The 19,882-nt window shown below is 40.7% G+C and overlaps 2 protein-coding genes across 2 annotated transcripts in view; both read right to left on the bottom strand.

The window, feature by feature from the left end:
• LOC114658479 (signal-regulatory protein beta-1-like) overlaps positions 1-19,882 on the bottom strand; it is a 239,528-nt gene that overhangs the window by 66,922 nt on the left and 152,724 nt on the right. The gene's annotated exons all lie outside the window — the stretch shown is intronic.
• The window catches only part of LOC114659716 (signal-regulatory protein delta-like), a 40,925-nt gene continuing 29,718 nt past the window's right edge, over positions 8,676-19,882 (bottom strand). Inside the window, exons 4-7 of the mRNA XM_028812342.2 lie at positions 19,744-19,768; positions 19,157-19,195; positions 13,327-13,357; positions 8,676-9,604 (exon numbers count right to left, since the gene is read on the bottom strand). Coding sequence (XP_028668175.1) covers positions 9,299-9,604; positions 13,327-13,357; positions 19,157-19,195; positions 19,744-19,768 — 401 coding nt within the window. The 3' untranslated portion in view covers positions 8,676-9,298. The remainder of the gene's footprint in view (positions 9,605-13,326; positions 13,358-19,156; positions 19,196-19,743; positions 19,769-19,882) is intronic.

The raw sequence follows: 19,882 nt of genomic DNA on the forward strand, positions 1-19,882 counted from the left end.
CTAAACCTCCCTTAAGTCAGTTCTGCAAGGGTGGGATGTGTGGAAATTTTTTAAAGAAATACAACAAAAGCAACATACATGCAGCCCCCGGAACATTCTCTTGAATATTCAAACATTCACTTACTTTTTTCTTGGCTGTTTTGATCACCTGATGCTACAGATTAGTTTTATTTTTTATTTTTCTACATTTTCTAAGTTGAAAATTTATGACAAAGTACAATGGGCTGTCTCAACACCCTTCAAGTTGAGTTGTATCACCCCGAGATGTTGCGACACCCAGTTTAGAAAAATCTCGTCTGGACTGGCGACTCTTATGGGCAAAGTTCAGACAAACAGAAATGAGGAAATTGTGTGAGAATATAATTAGCAAGTTAGACGGGCAATAGAGAAAAATGATCCGAAAGCAAAGAAAAACTTCCTTTTTGATGGACAGTCATGAGGTTCAGTCAAACCAAAGTCTTCTTTCACAACACATCGCTATGATGTCACCCTTATGATAGTGAGGCATTTTCTTGAGAACATAATCTGAAGTGATTAACAATGATTCAAATACAGTGCAGTCCTTAAGACATCCTGGCATTTCCAAAGCACATCTGCTCAGCAGTAACAACTGTGCAGGGGTACGCAATAACACCACAAAAAGGTCTGGGGCAGCCACCCTGTATACATGCAAAATGGCTGAAAAAGGGTCTTTACAAATTTAGTTCAAGACAGATCTGATTCAGTAGACAAAACAGGCAAGGGAAGTGACGTCACCAGGACAGGAATCGGAAGAGGTGTCATCAGGCCCTGACTCGGAAAGTGATGTTGTGGGGTCCAGAACCGGTAGTGATGTCATCAGATCCGGAACTGGTAGTGACGTCATCGGGCCCTAGGCGGGATTTCCTATGGTTGGTCTGCAGGGAATAAAGAGAAGGGATCAGTGTATACTGCCATCCCCTGGTCCGGCATGGAATTGCCCTCTTTTGAGCCCTTTAGCTGCCTCCCATGCACGTGCATGTGTGACGCAACATACAACATAGGGTCTAATCTCGTTCCTTCCCATCAATTATCTATTAGTCTCAGATGATAACAACTGGTAATTAAGGTCCAGATATATCATCCTGTTGGGGAGTATTTTTAAGTTATAGAATCGAATATCTACGTGTAGGTCAACCTGCGCATCTTCAGTCTGAGAGTCCTTCTTGGCTTTGACACCACAAACTTCACCCGCCTCAATTTGAGGATTTTCTGCCAATCCTTCTCTGCAGATCCTATCAAGCTCTGTCAGGTTGGATGGAGACCGTTGGTGGAGAGGTCTCTCCAGAGATGTTCGTTTGGGTTCAACTCCGGGTTCTGGCTCTGGATTGGCTCAGCAGCTTAAGGACATTCATAGACTTGTCCCTTAGCCATTCCTGTGTTAGAAAACAGGGGGTTTGCTGCCATCTCTGCCAGGATGGACGGTTCCTTACATGGCTGGGAGGCATTTTTAATGGACAGATAAGGGTGGACAGGCATCCTGACTAGATTGGTTAGCGGGTGTTAGTGTCCCATTATAATGGATGGACAGGGTTAGACTGCTCCCCAGGGTCATGTGATTTGTAAGTGCGAAACACTGTGTGGCTATGGCAGGAACATACAGTCGTATGAAAAAATTTGGGAACTCCTCTCAGCCTGTATAATAATTGACTCTACTTTCAAGACGAAAGATAACAGTGGTATGTCTTTCATTTCCTAGGAGTACTGTGGTGTTTTCTGAACAATGATTTTTAGTGAAGCAGTATTTAGTTGTATGAAATTAAATCAAATGTGAAAAACTGGCAAAAATGTGGGTCGCCTGGTCATTTTGCTGATTTGAATGCCTGTCACTGCTCAATGCTGATTACTTGTAACACCAAATTGGTTGGATGAGCTCGTTAAGCCTTGAACTTCATAGACAGGTGTGTCCATCATGAGATATAAAGGTATTTAAGGTGGTCAATTGCAAGTTGTGCTTCCTTCCCTTTGACTCTCCTCTGACGAGTGACAGCATGGGACCCTCAAAGCAGCTCTCCAAAGATCTGAAAACAAAGATTGTTGAGTCTCCTGGTTTAGGGGAAGGCTACAAAAAAGCTATCTCAGAGGTTTAAAGTGTCAGTTTCAACTGTAAGGAATGGAATCATGAAATGGAAGGCCACAGGCACAGTTGCTGTTAAACCCAGCAGGTCTGGCAGGCCATGAAAAATACAGGAGCGGCATATGAGCAGGATTGTGAGAATGGTTACAGACAACCCACAGATCATCTCCAAAGACCTGCAAGAACATCTTGCTGCAGATGGTGTATCTGTACATCGTTCTACAATTCAACACAATTTGCACAAAGAACATCTGTATGGCAGGGTGACGAGAAAGAAGCCGTTTCTGCACTCACGCCACAAACAGAGTCGCTTGTTGTACGCCAATGCTCATTTAGAGAAGCCAGATTCATTTGGGAACAAAGTGCTTTGGACTGATGAGACAAAAATGGAGTTATTTTGTCAGAACAAAAAGCACTTTACATGGTGGAAGAAGAACACCGCATTCCAAGAAAAACACCTGCTACCTCCTGTCAAATTTGGTGGAGGTTCCATCATGCTGTGTGGCTAGTTCAGTGACTGGGGCCCTTGTTAAAGTTGAGGGTCGGATGAATTCAACTCAATATCAACAAATTCTTCAGGATAATGTTCAAGCATCAGTCACAAAGTTGAAGTTACGCAGGGGTTGAATATTCCAACAAGACAATGACCCAAAACACAGTTGGAAATCTACAAAGACATTCATGCAGAGGGAGAAGTACAATGTTCTGGAATGGCCGTCACAGTCCCCTGACTTGAATATCATTGAAAATCTAAGGGATGATTTGAAGCAGGTTGTCCATGCTTGGCAGCCATCAAATTGAACTGAACTGGAGAGATTTTGTATGATGAATGGTCAACAATACCTCCATCCAGAATCCAGACACTCATCAAAGGCTATAGGAGGACAGCATCTAGAGGCTGTTAGATTTGCAAAAGGAGGCTCAGCTAAGTATTGATGTCATATCTTGGTTGGGGTGCCCAAATTTATGCACCTGTCTAATTTTGTTATGATACATATTGCATATTTTCTGTTAATCCAATAAACTTAATGTCACTGCTGAAATACTACTGTGTCCATAAGGCATGTCATATATTAAAAGGAAGGTCAGCCAATGAGAAACAAAAATCCAAAGAATTAAGAGGGGTTCCCAAACTTTTTCATATGTCTGTACATGTGTTCAGTCCTTGGTGTTTCACATGAACCCACTCTGTTGTTGTGTAAATCAAACCACATTTATTTTCCATGTTATATCGTTCCACAGTTATAAATGAAACTCAAGACAGAAAGCCCTATTAATCCACGCACAGACTTACAATAACTTCCTAGTTCCCATAACTCCCGCTACCCAGCACCCTATCTTAACGTAACAATACCCTATTAAATCTGAATAATTATCTAGCCCTATTCTTAACTCTTTCAGGGCTGATGTCAACTTTTGTCAAAAGGAGGAGATGACGATGGTAATCGACTGTAAACTGTGACAAAACCAACCGTTATGTTTTAGTTGGACTCTCGTTGCTAGAAGGAAAGATAGCTTCATTGGTTGTGACCGAGATTGCCTACGCTCGTGTGAGTAACAAGGTGCCAACAACGGCAAAAATGGCACTGACATCTGGCGAGAGATCAAAGCAAATGCGTAAAGCAAAACACTCCGTGGACGTCATTTTGCCTATTCTCTCTGAACTGGACTATGACTTGTCGGACTCAGATTTTGATGCAAGTGATGGAACACAAATGTGAGGTTCCATCTTCAGCTGATTGGTCCCCAGCTAATCGTTGTACTGACCAATGTTCGTCAGGGAGGACTGCCACTTAACAGAGATAAGAGGTAGAAACCAGATTGCAATGCACTGCGACTGTGCCCCAGCCACGCAGCAAGCCTGCCACATATTCTTGGCAAACTGGCAGCCACAGCATGCAGCAACAGACGTTTTATGTTGATTTCTGTGTGAAACCATTGCTTTTCAGAAACTATGTTTTTTAGAAAAAATATTCAGCCCTCAAACTGTGGGCTACATTTATGTAAACTAATCCTGAACTACAAAAAATAAATGTAACATAATTTCAAATGAACTGAACATAAAAATGTTAATACATTTTACTGTATATTACTGAGCATACAATGCAAACTGTTTCAAATTGCAAATAAAAAGTTAAGATGCTACTTGGAAGATCAGAACCCCTTGTGTGACTTGGCAGGAATCTTCACAGAAACTCAAGAGGAGACCCTTGTGAGAATTCCGGGGTAAAGTATCCATCTATCCATCCATTATCCAACCCGCTATATCCTAACTACAGGGTCACGGGGGTCTGCTGAAGCCAATCCCAGCGCGCAAGGCAGGAAACAAACCTCAGACAGGGTGCCAGCCCACCGCAGGGCGCACACACCCACACACCAGGGGCAATTTAGGATCGCCAATGCACCCAACCTACATGTCTTTGGACTGTGGGAGGAAACCCACGCAGACATGGGGAGAACATGCAAACTCCATGCAGGGAGGATCCGGGAAGCAAACCCAGGTCTTCTTATTGCAAGGCAGCAGTGGTACCACTGTGCCACCATGCCGCTGAGTTAGAGAACAAACCATTAAAATATCTGGGACACACCATCAGAGCTGAAGGCACAGGAAGTGTTGCACTGTGGGGCAAAATCAATGGATGGAGAGCAACAGGAAGGCAGAGGAACACCATCAGTGGAAATGCTGTGAGAGGGTTTGAGAACAGCAGGAGTTGCAGTGCGATTGTTTTATATGGGTAAAGAGATGGGTGGCACAACATGATCGCCAATGTCTGCATCAGAATTTATGCTTAGAGAGAAAGAGAAAGGATAATCTGATAGCTTCAGGTTTACAGTGGCATGTCGCCTTTTGACCTTTCCCATTAGACTTTACATCCTATTAGACTCAGCAGCTGACAGTTTGAACCACTGGGAACTGATGAATTGCCCCTATGGATACAGAAATTGGGGAGGCACGGTGGTGCAGTGGTAGCGCTGCTGCCTCTCAGTAAGGAAACCTGGGTTCACTTCCCGGGTCCTCCCTGCGTGGAGTTTGCATGTTCTCATCCTGTCTGTGTGGGTTTCCTCCTACAGTCCAAAGACATGCAGGTTAGGTGCATTCCCGATCCTAAATTGTCTCTGGTGTGTGTGCCCTCTGGTGGGCTGGTGCCCTGCCCGGGATTTTTTCCTGCCTTGCTCTCTGGGATTGGCTCCGGTGGACCCCCGTGACCCTCCCATGTAGGGAGGACCTGGGAAGTGAACCAGGGTCTCCTAACTGTGAATGAGCAGTGCTACACACTGCTCCACCGTGCCACCCGGGGTAAAGTATTCAGGAGAAAAACCTGAGAAGCAGGAGGCTAAAGGCCGTGTCTCCATTTAACTTCTTTCTGATCTCATTGTTGTCGAGGAGAAACCAAAAAGATACTAAGGGGATCCTCCTTTAGATTTTTCATTCCTATGGGTTGATGTGAGGAAAAAATGAATTTAAACGATTTTAGCTCAACGCTGCCACATAGCAAAATATGAAAAACGTGAAGGGGTCTGAACACTTTATGAATCCACTGTACATTTTTTAGATTAACAATATGGAATAATTATACAAAATGTCGCAGTGTTTTCTTCTCTAAAATTACAGGAGACTTCATTTTCTGCCAGTGTGAACAGATGCTAAACTCACCGGGGTCAGTGAAGAGATTAGTGGCCTCCATGAGGAGCTCTTAATTGAAATGAGACGAGTAAGCATCATAAGAAAGTGGCGGAGGTGTTCACAGGCAGGGAGAAGGAGGAGAGCAAAAAGATGAGAACAGAAAGAAATCAATCGGCGTGTGCAGCTGGGATTAACTTGGACGGTTGCTGAAGATGTGCTGCTGGGATTAGCACTTTCGTTCAAAACTCTTTTACAAATTACTGAGGTGCTAAAACATATGGATTGCATGTATGAAGAAAGTCATTGAGCCTTGTATAGACAGCAAGCCATGTAGAAAAGAATGGCCTCTGTAAAGTATGGCTATAATATGCCTCTGGATTTAGGGGTATAGCTATGGTCCACCACCAAGCAGTAAGATCATCTTGAAAATGTTTATTTCCTCCAGAATTATCTGATTTTGTTCCGGTGTAAGTGCAATGGAGGACAGACGGGCATCTCAGGTGGAAGAGAAAATGATTCCTTATATTATGATGGAGGAATATAAGGGACGGACCTTCAGAAGTCAGAGGCAAGCAGCAGTTCCATCCACCATAAGACAGGTGGCAGTGGTCCTCTTGAGGGATCCCAGTTGTTTGGGTGCATAGAAGTTGGAGTCTGGAAGTACAGGAGGTGGCGTTAGATGGCACTGTTAGGCGAAAACCTCCCTGGTTCCCACGTGACCAACTCTACCAGAATCATTCCCAGGTCCTGCTTAAAAAGAGGTCCACTGCCTTACCTCAGGGAGTCAAAGTCCGGGAAGCAGAAGGAGGGCAGAAGGAGAGAAAAGAGATTCGACTTGTCTTGGGTTTGTGTAATTACAGGCTGTAAGATAAGGTGTGTAATACAAATTCCTGTATTTGAACCAGTGACTGTGTTGGGCATTGCTAAATCTGGGGTTTGGGGCTTAGTGGTGCCCCCTATTGGTTACACCGGGTAAATGTATTGTGGCCTGCAGAGGGCGTCTTCAGTGAAATAGTTTGGTTAATAGCCTATGGTGATCCTTTAGACGTAGTTTATGATACGAGTCAACAACAGAAGGAAGAGCACCGCCAATTATTTTCTCAGATGACATTATAACTGTAATTACTGTAATTTGTTATTTAGGAGCATAACGGGGTACAATGGAGAATGTCACCAGACTTTCAATGGCTTTGCAGAATTAAACTAGGATGGGCTGGGAAGTATTTAGTTTCTTTAGAATTGGTTGCTGAGCCTTCTTAGTGATGAAAGTGAATCTCAGCTGAAAGTGTTTGTGATAGCTGAGCCCAGAACTTCGAAGGTTTCCACCGTACTGACAGCAGAATCATTCATTTCCAGAGGAAGATGTTGTAACTGCCATTTGCGGAAGTCAAGTGGATCCACAATACTTATAATAATGGTGTCCTCCCATCAGCCCCAGGGCACTCCTGCTGCATGATGGGAAATGTAGTCCTTGTATTGGCACTAGCTTTTGTGTCACCACGCCCCATTAAAACCCCTCTCCAAGATATTCCATGTCGTCTATATTTTAAGTTGGACCTTCGGGAAAGTGCATGCAAAAATGTGTTTGTTATTATGGGATTAGTGAAAAAACAAGCAGACAAGCAAGCAGATGATGATTTTATTTATATACATTATATTTTATAGAGTGAATAACAAAAACAGCACACATTTTGCAGATATTGTGAAGGCAAAAATTGTATTACAAATTCACAGAATTTACAATTATAATCAGATCATTTCAGGGTGCAAGAATCTAGGAAACGAATGCTGGTTGAAATGTAATTGAAGCAGTTTTCAGTGTAAAAAATGTTATATTTTAACCATGGAAACACAGCACACCAAAAATTACATGGCCTATCTATCTATCTATCTATCTATCTATCTATCTATCTATCTATCTATCTATCTATCTATCTATCTATCTATCTATCTATCTATCTATCTATCTATCTATCTATCTATTATATAGTGCCTTTCACATCTATCTATCTATCTATCTATCTATCTATCTATCTATCTATCTATCTATCTATCTATCTATCTATCTCTGTTATATAGCGCCTTTCACGTCTATCTGTCTATCTAATGTAGTATCTATCATTTCTTTTTCACTTTATCTAGCTTTCCCCTACCAGATTAGGCACCCTGTCTATTTCTGAATAAAATCCTTTGCAGCTCTCAAGCTGCTTATACACATGTAATCTTTGTAAGCCCCCCCAGTAAGCACATGAACTGAAGATGCCCTCATTAACCAGTCCAGCTTTGCAGTGACTCTGGTCAGTCTGATAGCCCCCAATTTTGGCAGACGTGCAGCTCTCACAATCCACATAAGATTAACCTTTCATAAGAGTTCCCAGCATTAACTGCCTTCTAATGTACGTATGACGCTGGTAACACACAAACTGCAATAGAAAATCAGGTTCTGTCAAGAAGCCGTCTGTGATGTTTATGCTAAAAAACAAAATTATCATGACACCTACTGGTAGAAGCCATATTGCACTTTGGAAAAAAGTGCACTGTAAAGTACTGTAAACTGAATAGCATAATAATCCATCCATCCATCCATCCATTTTCCAAACACAGGGTCACGGGGGTCTGCTGGAGCCAATCCCAGCCAACACAGGGCACAAGGCAGGAACCAATCCCGGGCAGGGTGCCAACCCACCGCAGGACACACACCCACACACCAAGCACACACTAGGGACAATTTAGAATCGCCAATCCACCTAACCTGCATGTCTTTGGACTGTGGGAGGAAACCGGAGCGCCCGGAGGAAACCCACGCAGACACGGGGAGAACATGCAAACTCCACGCAGGGAGGACCCGGGAAGTGAACCCAGGTCCCCAGGTCTCCCAACTGCGAGGCAGCAGCGCTACCCATAATAATAATAATAATAATTCTTATATTTATAGAGTTCTATTCTCATTACTCCAAGCACTTTACATAGTGAGTGCGGAGCCACTTCAACCACCTCTAATACGCAGAATTTATCGGGATTATGCGAGGGCAGCTATTTATGTGCCAGTATGCTCACCACACATGAGCTATTAGGTGGTGAAGTGGTGAGAGAGATAGTTAGCCAATTAGAGACAGGAGATGATTAGGGGGCCAGAATGACCAGGCATAAAGGGCAATTTAGCCAGACCCTACTCTTTACAAAGGATCTTTTATGACCACAAATGGTTTTATGTCTCATCTGTAGGATGGCGCCATATTTACAGCACTGTGTCCCCGTCAGTGCACTGGGGCATTGGAATACACATTCAGACCACCGAGTAGGTGCCCCACTGTTGTCCTCTCCAACACCTCTGTCCATCAGCAACCCAAGCCTTGTCCTAGATGGTCTCCCATTGAAATACTAGCCGGGCCCAACCATGCTTAGCTGCAGGTGGATGATCTGTTCTGAAGTGCAAGTGGTGTGCCTGCTGGCTTTAAATGTGCAGTAGTAGTAACTGTGAGGCTGATTCGGCATCAGTCCTGTGCCTTCCTGCATGTCTTGGTGACATTTCAAGTAGGAGATTGCTGCACTCTCAGTGGACGTCCCACTAAATATGCTTAACAAACCAGTTCAAATTGCTGCACCTTAGGCGCCTCCTTCCGGACGTTCACAACGGCATATTCTGTGCTTGTGCTGACTGGTGAAGTTGGCTCTGCTGATTGCGCCCGCCTCCTCTGCTCCAGTCGCAGGTGGTCCAGACAGGCATAGCTCACTTGGTGTGCCCCCTGTTGCTGAAGATGGTGCCTTTTGCTTTCCTCTACGGCCAGCTTCTCGGGATGGAGGTCTTTGGCTGGCTGTAAGATTATGCTGGTGTCGCTCTTGCCCTCATGGAATTTGCGATTCCTTTTCTGGGGAACAGGAGTCTGAAAAGAGAGAGAAATCCCAAAAGTCCATAACACTGGGATGTGTTCTCAGCTAGAGAAGACCATGTGGCAACTTTCAAACCTATGATAGGACATTATTGTCATGTGTACAATGTAAAGAGAAATTCTTAATTGTGTGTGCTAATCAACATGTGACATGTCGAGTTGGTGGCACTTAAGACTGCAGTAGGAAAATGTCCTACCAGGAGCATTTAAAACATCTGTTGTCTAATGACAATCTGACATGTAAAGCATCCATTTATTACCAGCCCCCTTAAAGTAAAACCTCAGTATTTCTCAAGTTGAAGTTATACAATAACTTTAAAATCATGGAGTATATTAGTAAGCTACATGAAAATTTTCTAAAGTAAAGCAAACATTATATATATATATATATATATATATATATATATATATACTGTACACAATATATAAAAAATATATAATAATATACATATATATTATATATAATAATTTTAATATATATTGTGATGGGTGGCGGCCGCTGCCATTACCCAACCGGGACACCTCCATAATGGAAGGACACGGGGAGATGACTTATGCTGTTTGACAGTCCCCCTGGGGTTTAACGGCCCCCCATAGTCCCACAGGGTTATTTGGGACTTGGTATTGGTAGGCTCAGCCCTGTTGGGTTCCACAGATGCCGCCAGGGGGAGCTGCAGTGGCCTACTTTGGGCTTCCGACACACTTGGAAGTAGAAGATTTTAGATACATTTTCAAAAACTGATGAAGAAAAAGAAGGAGAAGAAGATTTTGGATACATTTTCAAAAACTAACAAAGAAGAAGATTTTAGATACATTTTCAAAAACTGACGAAGAAGAAGATTTTACATACATTTTCAACAAATTGAAGAAGATGAAGATTTTAGATACATTCTTAAAAATTGAAGAAGAAGAAAAAGCAGAAGGAAAAGAAGATGGAGAATTTTCAAAAATTGAAGATGAAGATTTTAGGTGCATTTTCAAAAACTGAAGAGGAAAAGAAAGTTTAAATAAATTTTATAAAAATTCCTAAACTCAAGATTTTGCTTTGTTATTCTGCCGTGTTGTATGATTAGCTAAAAAATTTATTTAAATAACTTAAGCACAAGGCTGCACAAAACTGAAAAAAGTGAAGGTGGGTGAAGTCATTCTGAAGGCAAAGAAGAAGGAGGACTCCCGTCAACGCTTAGTAAGTTTAGTACAGATGTTTAAACATACAGGCAGAGTGGTGGCGCAGAGCTGTCATTCCTGCTTCCCAGCACCGAGGTCTCCATGGAGTTTACGTGTTCTCCCCATTTATTTACGGATTAATTGGTATCTGTGTGTGTCAGTGGGTATACTCAGTCAAAAAATGTTATCCTCAGTTATTTTTTTAACCATTTTTAAGTTTCCAATTAGGAATGAATAAAGTACAGTGGTGTGAAAAACTATTTGCCCCCTTCCTGATTTCTTATTCTTTTGCATGTTTGTCACACAAAATGTTTCTGATCATCAAACACATTTAACCATTAGTCAAATATAACACAAGTAAACACAAAATGCAGTTTTTAAATGATGGTTTTTATTATTTAGGGAGAAAAAAAATCCAAACCTACATGGCCCTGTGTGAAAAAGTAATTGCCCCCTGAACCTAATAACTGGTTGGGCCACCCTTAGCAGCAATAACTGCAATCAAGCGTTTGCGATAACTTGCAATGAGTCTTTTACAGCGCTCTGGAGGAATTTTGGCCCACTCATCTTTGCAAAATTGTTGTAATTCAGCTTTATTTGAGGGTTTTCTAGCATGAACCGCCTTTTTAAGGTCATGCCATAGCATCTCAATTGGATTCAGGTCAGGACTTTGACTAGGCCACTCCAAAGTCTTCATTTTGTTTTTCTTCAGCCATTCAGAGGTGGATTTGCTGGTGTGTTTTGGGTCATTGTCCTGTTGCAGCACCCAAGATCGCTTCAGCTTGAGTTGACGAACAGATGGCCGGACATTCTCCTTCAGGATTTTTTGGTAGACAGTAGAATTCATGGTTCCATCTATCACAGCAAGCCTTCCAGGTCCTGAAGCAGCAAAACAACCCCAGACCATCACACTACCACCACCATATTTTACTGTTGGTATGATGTTCTTTTTCTGAAATGCTGTGTTCCTTTTACGCCAGATGTAACGGGACATTTGCTTTCCAAAAAGTTCAACTTTTGACTCATCAGTCCACAAGGTATTTTCCCAAAAGTCTTGGCAATCATTGAGATGTTTCTTAGCAAAATTGAGACGAGCCCTAATGTTCTTTTTGCTTAACAGTGGTTTGCGTCTTGGAAATCTGCCATGCAGGCCGTTTTTGCCCAGTCTCTTTCTTATGGTGGAGTCGTGAACACTGACCTTAATTGAGGCAAGTGAGGCTTGCAGTTCTTTATACGTTGTCCTGGGGTCTTTTGTGACCTCTTGGATGAGTCGTCTCTGCGCTCCTGGGGTAATTTTGGTCGGCCGGCCACTCCTGGGAAGGTTCACCACTGTTCCATGTTTTTGCCATTTGTGGATAATGGCTCTCACTGTGGTTCGTTGGAGTCCCAAAGCTTTAGAAATGGCTTTATAACCTTTACCAGACTGATAGATCTCAATTACTTCTGTTCTCATTTGTTCCTGAATTTCTTTGGATCTTGGCATGATGTCTAGCTTTTGAGGTGCTTTTGGTCTACTTCTCTGTGTCAGGCAGCTCCTATTTAAGTGATTTCTTGATTGAAACAGGTGTGGCAGTAATCAGGCCTGGGGGTGGCTACGGAAATTGAACTCAGGTGTGATACACCACAGTTAGGTTATTTTTTAACAAGGGGGCAATTACTTTTTCACACAGGGCCATGTAGGTTTGGATTTTTTTTCTCCCTAAATAATAAAAACCATCATTTAAAAACTGCATTTTGTGTTTACTTGTGTTATATTTGACTAATGGTTAAATGTGTTTGATGATCAGAAACATTTTGTGTGACAAACATGCAAAAGAATAAGAAATCAGGAAGGGGGCAAATAGTTTTTCACACCACTGTATATCTAATCTAATCAAGCCTAATCTAATATCCTCAGAAAAAAATGACTATGCGTTAAAAAATTCAACAACTGGCTTGTCAAGTCAAGTGAAGTCAATTCAGGAAGCTTTGACATACCATCAAGCCATACTAAAGTTCACCATAGAATGTCACATGACTTTAAGTATAGACTGTAGATAAAGATTAGCACGAGAGAGGCATGAAAGTAATGAAACAGACCAGAAACATTTTCTCTTTTTTTCCTCTTTTTGTACCTTTTATTTTGCATACAGAAAAACGTTTTCCTCAATTTTTGTGATTTGTTCTTTTTTTGAATTCTCATTAAACCTTTATTAGACTGTGGAATTTCTTTTGTTACAGGTTTGATTTATGGTGGATCCTTCCTTTGCTAAATCAGTAACTTTTTGATTTTATTATATTATTATTTTATTATAGGCACAGCATGAAGAACGAGCCACTCCTACAACCAACCATCTGTAAATGATGTGGCGTATTCATCGTTCATCTCAACTCTAAAGCTTATCAAACATCATGTTACAAGTTACAGCCTCAGCTAATTACACCCAAGCAGAGGGAGTCTTAATTTAAATACTGGAGTACTTTTAAATATTTTATTCTCGATTATTTCATTAAAATATGTCAATAAACATCTACAGTCTTCCAAGTTTGAAATCATTTCCTTTACTCACGTTTATAGAGGCATCCTCTTCATTCTGATTACTGTAACACAAGAGAAGAATGAGAAATTACAATTAAAGAAATGAATTGGAGAAATTTCACATGCTCTTATCTTCATTGCCCATCAGCATGCTAAAGGTTTTACTGAAAATGCACATTTATTGAGAAACACCTGTAATGGTCATCATGGCCGGCTCATGCTACAGGAAACTTTTACTGCTCAAAGGCTGATCTTTGATGGCTCACGAGACTTAAAAGAGATTCTCATTTATGTTTCATTTAAGAATCAACTTTGTTATAAATGTTGCTTCTAAAATTCCTTAGGAGAAATGAGACACAAGATACTAGATATGAAGGAGATTCTTATAGACAACTTTGTCACAGAAGTTTCTCCTAACATTGTAGTGGGGCTACATGATTGTAGATATTTAATGTGTGTCTTGTGCTGAGTCGAGTCTTTTTTGCATCATCCCGTTTAAATCTGTTGTGTGTTTATGTAAATGTTGTCCCCGGGAAACAAATGGGAGGCAGCGACCGCAATACTGGTATTTCCTGTTGACACACCAAGTTCATCCGGGATATTTTTATTTAAACGAGAGTAGGAAAGTATCAAAGGAGGAAGAAAGGAAATCGAAAGGAGAGAGGAGCCATTTTGCATTCATTTCACCAAATCATCGTTTACTTTTCATTGCGCAACCTTACTGTCTGCTTTTTTCATTGTCTGGATCATCAGTACGTCAGCCATTGCGGAGAAACCCCGGGGTTTGGATTTATTTCAACCACTGTCGAGGAGATTGTTTTGAATTAATTCGGGAAGGATCAAACCTAGCATATTGAACAGTATTTCATTTAACTCAGGACATTATTAACTTTGGACTCATTCTATTTCATCCATTCATTGCAGTTTGTTTTCGATCTGTGTTGTGTGTTCTGTATTTATTCATTTATGGTTTAGGGACAAGGGAGGGCTTTGTATTGTTTTGATTACTTTATATTCATGTGCTTGTTATAAATAAGATATATATAGCGTCTTTCACTTTTGTCTTTGGACTGGTGGGGGGAATTATGTATGTATATATATAATATATATTGATTGCCTGTCTGTCCTTGCATATATATATATATATATATATATATATATATATATATATATATTGTTGTGGGCAACCGGGTCCTTCTACTTATGTTCCAGGGGAGCAGCCATGGGCTCCTCAGTACCTCCCCCTTTACGCTTGGTGGCAGCCACCACAGCTGACAATGGTGCCTCAGTTTTCCACAGGGTTCCATGAGGGATGGAGTTCTCCACAACCCTGTGGGAATCTTTGGTGGGCGTCAGAGGGTGCTGCATTGATCCTGGAGCCAGCTTGGACAACTCTACAGCCTCACCTGGAAGTGCAATCAGGAACAGATGATCAAGCACCTGGAGCACTTCCGGGTGGGCTATAAAAAGGACTGGCAACCACCACTCAGGGCCAAAATCGGGAGGAAGAGGACGAGGTTGCCTGGGAGGAGTGGTGGTACCAGAAAAAGGGTTGTTACTTGTGTTGGTATTATTGTGCTTGGGACTGTGTTGTGGCTGTAGGGTTCATGGGGAAGTCCTTTGTGTTTTTACATGTGCCTCAGTATCAATCTGTGCCAGGTCAGGCACTATACAGTATCTATTTCACTATATATATATATATATATATATATATATATATATATATATATATATATATATATATATATATATATATATATATACTAATAAAAGGCAAAGCCCTCACTGACTGACTGACTGACTCACTCACTCACTCATCACTAATTCTCCAACTTCCCGTGTAGGTAGAAGGCTGAAATTTGGCAGGCTCATTCCTTACAGCTTACTTACAAAAATTAGGCAGGTTTCATTTCGAAATTCTACGCGTAATGGTCATAACTGGAACCTGTTTTTTGTCCATATACTCTAATGGAGGAGGTGGAGTCACGTATCATGCCTCCTACGTAATCACGTGAACTAAAAACAAGGAAGAGATTTACAGCACGAGTCAAACACGGGAATGAAGGTAAATGACTTTAATTTTTGAGTGTCTTTTAATGCTGTGTAAGCATACATATTAACACATGTGCAATTAAACGTGTGCATTTACGGGGTGATTTCTCAGGCTTAAAAGCTCGCCTTTTATTAAAGAGGTAAATGCAAACTGTTTTCATTCTGAAGGGCACAAACCACGTTAGATTTCATGCTCAAGAGTAAACTCAGCACACAGCTTGGTCATATTACAACTGGTTCATTTTCCTCAGTTTAAAAAGGTTTACTTTCTTCTTAATAAAATTTTTAAAGCAGTACTTTGCCGCTGCGAAGCGCGGGTATTTTGATATATATCAAAATATATCGCGTCATCACGCCTCCCACGTAAGCACGTGAACTGACCCGCTGCCGTTTGCAATGCCATATTTGCGAGATACAAGTTTAATGAGAAGACACGAGGTATGGACATCGCAACATCACACAAGACAGCGGCTCACGTGAAGTGACTGAACGCAGCAGGAGTGATCACTTCGATGAATCAAACCTGTTCAAAAAACAAATAACACAATTGATAAGGTACAAACAGAATATGAAACCGACTGTAGATTTGCGTACAGCCACTGAAACTTTGTGACGCCACGAGACTTCAGGTAACGTGTCTGCAAAACAACCTCATTGAGGCAACTATTTTTACTGGCAGTGGCTCAGGGGAGAGAGTTTTTATTCCTCGCATCCCCGTTATACCCTCTGATCTCCCATTTCAATTCAAACGCCTACAATTTCAACTAAGGCTCTGCTTCGCAATGACAATTAATAAGTCTCAGGGACAGACCCTACAAAAGGTTGGCATTGATTTGAGGCAGGACTGCTTTTCACATAGCAAACTGTACGTTGCATGCTCAACAGTAAGCTACCACACAGCTTGGTCATATTACAAGCAGAGGGGCGAACTGACAACGTGCTATACAAAGAGATCCTTAACAATAATTATTGATACATTTTTCCTCGGTTTAAAAAGGTTTACTTTTCTTCTTAATAAAAATTTTAAAGCAGCACTTCGCGGGTATTTTGATATATATATATATATATATATGTATATATGTAGATATGTATATATATATATATATATATATATGTATATATGTAGATATGTAGATATGTTTATATATATGTAGATATGTTTATATATATATATATGTAGATATGTATATATATATATATATATATATATATATATATATATATGTAGATATGTATATATATATATATATATATATATATATGTATATATATGTAGATATATGTAGATATGTATATATATATGTAGATATATACACACACAGACACATATATATATATATATATATATATATATGTAGATATGTGTATGTATATATATGTTTATGTGTGTGTGTGTGTATATATTATATATATATATGACAGCAACACTCATAACAATAACAACACAATTACATTGACAATCATGTTACGTTATTTTTAAAATGTTTCCTTTTCTTTTTCATTACCTCTTTAACACACTTCTTCTCCGCTGCGAAGCGCGGGTATTTTGCTAGTATATATATATATATATATATATATATATATATATATATATATATATATATCTGCGGTGGGTTGGCACCCTGCCCGGGATTGGTTCCTGCCTTGTGCCCTGTGTTGGCTGGGATTGGCTCCAGCTGACCCCCGTGACCCTGTGTTCAGATTCAGCGGGTTCATAACCTCTTTAACACACTACTTCTCCGCTGCGAAGCGCGGGTATTTTGCTAGTATATATATATATATATATATATATATATATATATATATATATATATTGCTTATTACTTTATAATATATCTGCACTTAATTTTACATTCTGACTTGCATTGCCTGTTTAATCATAGATTGGGGAATGGACTGCTTGTAAGGGGTACGGCTTTGCGTGGTCTTGGTTGTGTAGTTGGTGGTCTGGGTGAGGGGTCGGCCGTTACAACATTCCTTAAGAGAAATGGCCATAAGACGGAAAGGAGACATGAGGCACGACTGATGTGAAAGGTGTCCAAATTGAGAATTTGGTTTGTAAAGCCTGGTATATTTTGTAAGATCATTCCCTAGTCTTGTTTTCATCTCTTTTAGGACTTCATTATTATTAGACTGGTGCTTTTATCCGAGGTGTCTTACAACATTTCAGGCATGACCTGTTCCATTTCTTTTGTTTTTCCAGATGTAGCACAGGCAGATTATGCAACTTTCTCTTGGTCACACAGTGGTGTCAGAAGTGGGATTTTGACGCACAACCTCAGGATTCCTCTACCTCAATCCACAACCTCAGATTCCTCAGGATTTTAAGACCACTATGCCACACTGGTTGCCTTTTCTTCCAGAATGAGTCTGATCTAACTGGAGCACAGCAATATAAATTAGAGCAATTATTCAATTGCAAGGATTACAGTTTTGCAATCCTAGTAAAGTGTTTTATTAGTACCGTTCATACATTTCATTGTATATTACTAAGCACATAATACAAATACTTTAAAACTGAAAAAGAGTCAAGATGCTAATTGGAAAATCTGACTCTCTTGTGTGATTTTGCTGAAATTTCCACAGAAACTCAAGAGGAGACCCTTGTGAGAATACCGGGGTAAAGTATTCAGGAGCAAAATATAACTGAACAGATCACAATAGGCAAGCATTCGAGGCCACTCACACCATTTCTTCAGGCAAGATGTAATTACAGAAGGGGCCTGAGTGGCCTTGTTAGCTTGCCTATTGTGATCTGTTCAGTTGGCCAATTAAGGGGGTCATTTTGCTTGACTTCTCAGTGCATCCATAATGGCTAACAGGGTACAACACCCTACTACTACAGGAGAAAGAAGCTGGGGACGAAAAACAGTGTCTCCATTTAACTTCTTTCTGATCTCATTATTGTCGAAGAGAAACCAAAAAGATATTAAGGAGATCTCTTTGTTCGATTTTTCCCTCTTATGGGACGGCATAGATGGCATAAGCCGTCACCTAGAGGGTTTCTCCATGGTGAGAGTTGGAAGGAAGTTAAATCATGCAATGGCAAAGGAGGCCTATGAAACCACAGGGAAGAGATACAGAGCAGGCAAAGATGGGTCTACTAAACTGTAACATACCAGTCAATGAAATGTTGGAACGGGCCCTCGAAACCTTTTAAAAATATTCATTCTGCCATTGAAATATTAGGACATTTGGAATTCCCCACAAAATCAACACAGACCCTTCTCAAACTATCCCAACTCTCCCTTCAATTAGCCTAACAGATCCCCTCGCCAGCTCTTAACACGGAATAATTCGGAATATACAGTGGCAAATGAGGCCATTGAGGTCTTGGAAAAATTCCCCTTGAGTGATGAATGCACAGGAGCCGGCCATGATGATGTCCACTACTGTTGGATTTGCTTTTTAATTATTCGAGGAAGTTATGTTGAGTCCTAGAAGCATAGCTGTAAGAGTAGAAAGAGGGTTAGAAGGTGCGCAAAGTAGTGTCGGCTAACAGGAGGAACAAGCAGTGGTGTTTGTCTATTGTGATTAAAATTCTGCTCCAGGGTGACTGCCTCTTGGCAGCCGTTTGGCAAGGGCAGCCCAATAAAGACATAAAGGTAATAAATGTGGGTGGAGGATACATGTGAACAAAGTTGTAAAATGCTAAGAAGGGATGGCCTTCCACCTACAGTGATGGTGAGGTCTTTCAAAGCTGCCTTTGCCAACTGGAGCTTGAATGTCTGTTAATAATCTCTGTAAGAGCAAGCAAGCAAGCCACGTCCATCTAAGAAAACTCGTAAAGCTGATTACCCACACCATACCTCAAGTTGATGTCTGACTGTGTCCTCAGACAATACCGTCTGTGTGAGATGAGAAATCACATCATTAACACCGTGACAGGTTTAATTTAGAAGTATCCATAAAACTTTCTGCAGGTTATCTGAAAGCAATTGATTTATAATAACCATATGTGCAGCTCTAGATAATAACCATAGAGAAGCAAGCTGTCGATCACAAAGTAAAACTAAATCCACAAAAAAGGAGTTTGCTTTGATTATAGCAGCGGCAAATGCAGATAAGGAGCATTACAAAAGTTAGATCTCTTATAACATTGGAAGATAATAAACATTAATTCCCACTGTTGGTTTTTGCCAATTAGATTTTACCAACTACTCCCAACAAGACTACCTGAGGTGGACATCAATCGACTGCGATTAGTTCAGTCACTTGGCAAGCAGCTTCTATAGATAACCCATATAATAACATTTAGGATTAGAGTGCCCAAAGCTGTGCACCGCCATCTTATATAGGTGGGGAGATGACATACAGTAATATGTAATGGGGTACATGTCCCGCAATGTCATAAACAACAGCACATCATCACTTGAGTAGCACACAGTCAAAGTACCTGTAGCGAGTGGAGATGTTCTTTCCTGAAAGGGAAGAAGAAAATAAATGAATTAATTAAAAAATAAATGTTAACAGCTACATCATTTTACACATAAACAACTCAATATATATGTCTGCTGAGCACACAGTCGTAATCA

Source organism: Erpetoichthys calabaricus, chromosome 10 (assembly GCF_900747795.2).
Source record: "Erpetoichthys calabaricus chromosome 10, fErpCal1.3, whole genome shotgun sequence".
In the NCBI taxonomy this organism is placed as follows: Eukaryota; Metazoa; Chordata; class Cladistia; order Polypteriformes; family Polypteridae; genus Erpetoichthys; species Erpetoichthys calabaricus.